Source organism: Acanthisitta chloris, unplaced genomic scaffold (assembly GCF_000695815.1).
Source record: "Acanthisitta chloris isolate BGI_N310 unplaced genomic scaffold, ASM69581v1 scaffold42545, whole genome shotgun sequence".
Lineage (NCBI taxonomy): Eukaryota > Metazoa > Chordata > Aves > Passeriformes > Acanthisittidae > Acanthisitta > Acanthisitta chloris.
Window position 1 is genome coordinate 37,380 of NW_008676167.1, and position 2,169 is coordinate 39,548.

Here is a 2,169-nt window from a genome sequence, read left to right on the forward strand (position 1 = left end):
TGCTCTGAAGGTCTCCTCGGGCAGGGTGCAACACACAGGCACAGGAACTGATGCTTTCTTGCTACTGATTAGGTTTAAAAAGAAAACTCAAATTCTTTCAATCAAAACACCCAGAAGTCAACATCCCAAAATGAAGTGTTTCCAGTTAAAATGTATCAGCTAATTTCATCTCCCAGAAAGGCACTAGGTGTACTGCTTTCAATATAAATACACATAGAAGGCAGAGAAACAGTTGTGACTGCAAACACAAACACAAGCTGCCCAAACCAAGGTCGCTGTGTTTGCTGCTGCTTGTTTATGACCCAGCAGCATTAGCAAAATAAATGCAGAGAACACATTCTGAAAGTGCATGCTACAGAGTGAGCCCAGTGCTCCACAGTCCTGAGCCCTCCGTGCCCAGCTCACAAATGCTGGTAAGCACCTGCTCAGCTTCAAGCAGGTGAGCAGTCCTTGCAGAAGTGAATCTTAGAAATAACAAAACTATATGATTTGCTTTCCATAAGAGTTGATTGCTTCTGAAAAGATTCCCTGGGATTTTTAACAAGGCTGACCCACAAGACATACTTTTTGACAAATAAAACACGTGCATGTGACAGAGTTATGTATGTTAATTTTTCACACTTCACAATGCTGACCTTCATGTTCCACAGTAGCTCTGTGCAGGGACTGCTAGCACTGCTATTCTTCAGCGTGCGGAGGCTAAACACTGACATCATTATTATTATTTAACTTCATGCAGTTTTTCTAAAACTGTCAAAGCAGCTCATGTAAAAATAGCTGTGGGAACTGGCAATGCACTGCCACGCAGAGTCACAATGTTGAGAAGCTGTGCTGAAGGCAGTCGCCTTTATTTTCCCCTTTTGAGTAGGACAAACAAAACAGATAGTGCAACTTTACACAGTTGTGCAATTGTACACATCTCACACACATCACTTGGGTTCCATTTGAGCAGTTCAATGACATCCCAACCCAATTATATACATAGCCAAGGACAGGAGCTGAAAACAGTTGTGCTAGTCTGTTTTTTCTTCTTGTTTTGGTTTCATAAAAAACTCTGGGTTGTTGACACACCTGTAAGCCAGCAGCTGGGGAAGAATCCCATACATTATGTTCAAGATCAGGAAAAACACCTTTGCTTCTTCAGGGACTCTGTAGATGTAAGGAGTTCGAGCATGAAGAGAAGCACCAATATGGGAAAATTGAGCCTGTGGTGTGTATATAACATATATGTTAAAAAAGGTAAAGTTGATGTATATTTTGGAAAGATGGCATAATCTGCATGCAAGGCTGCATCTCCAGTGACATTTTCCAAGCCAGCCCTTTTATTCCAGAATTATCCATCATACTTTTGCACACTGGTATAAAAAGACAGTCTAAACTAAGATCATTAATATATTGGTATAAGAGGCCTAACAGGAAATATCAGAGGTGTGGTGGGAGGTTTGGTTTATGCATGTGGTGGCACTGATCTTTACATCAAGTATAGCATTGCACCCTTGGCTTCTGGGTGAAAATTCATGCAGGAGAGTCCACAATCCTTCCCCAGGCAAATGGGCACTGAAAGTGCATCCCACAGAGCCCTGTGCTCCTGCTCAGCCCAGTCAGGGGTAGGACTCACACCCACCTGCCTGGGAGTGTTGCATCAGGCATCAATGGGAGCAGACAGACACTCCTTCACTCTGAATAATGTTAGAAAGTGGAATCTTAGAAGCTATGTTAGTTCTGATTTGGGTTTGGTTTTTTTTAACCTTAAACCCAGAGTGTTCCAGATTCTGATCCCAGAACTCCTAATGATTTCAGAAAATGTCTGCAATATTTGGATTTTGGGCTCAGGCAGTTCTGAAGTATAGGCTGAGTGTACAGTGAAGGTTATATGCCCAGACAAGCTTGCTGGCCTGAAGCATATTTTTAGCATAAACAAACATTTAAAGATAGAAGTGTCAGGATAGTTGCTGTCTTTTGTTTCCATCTGTTACCTGCTATTTCAAGCCACAGCTCATTCACATTAACTATCGTGTGTCCAAATTTTTTTATTATTATTCAGTTAGTTAGCAGTGGAGGAGATCTGAGAAGATAAGCATCAGTTTGATTATAAGCAGAGCACTGGGACACCAGGATTTTAGGAACACAGAGGAGTACACTATGGCCAAATCACATCCTCTGTTCTGG

The 2,169-nt window shown here is 41.8% G+C and overlaps 1 protein-coding gene across 1 annotated transcript in view; it reads right to left on the minus strand.

The window, feature by feature from the left end:
* Window positions 1-933: 933 nt before the first annotated feature.
* The window catches only part of TM6SF1 (transmembrane 6 superfamily member 1), a gene marked incomplete at its 5' end in the record, with an annotated part of 16,695 nt that continues 15,459 nt past the window's right edge, over window positions 934-2,169 (minus strand). Inside the window, one exon of the mRNA XM_009076012.1 lies at window positions 934-1,205. Within this exon, the coding sequence (XP_009074260.1) occupies window positions 1,014-1,205 (192 nt within the window). The remainder of the gene's footprint in view (window positions 1,206-2,169) is intronic.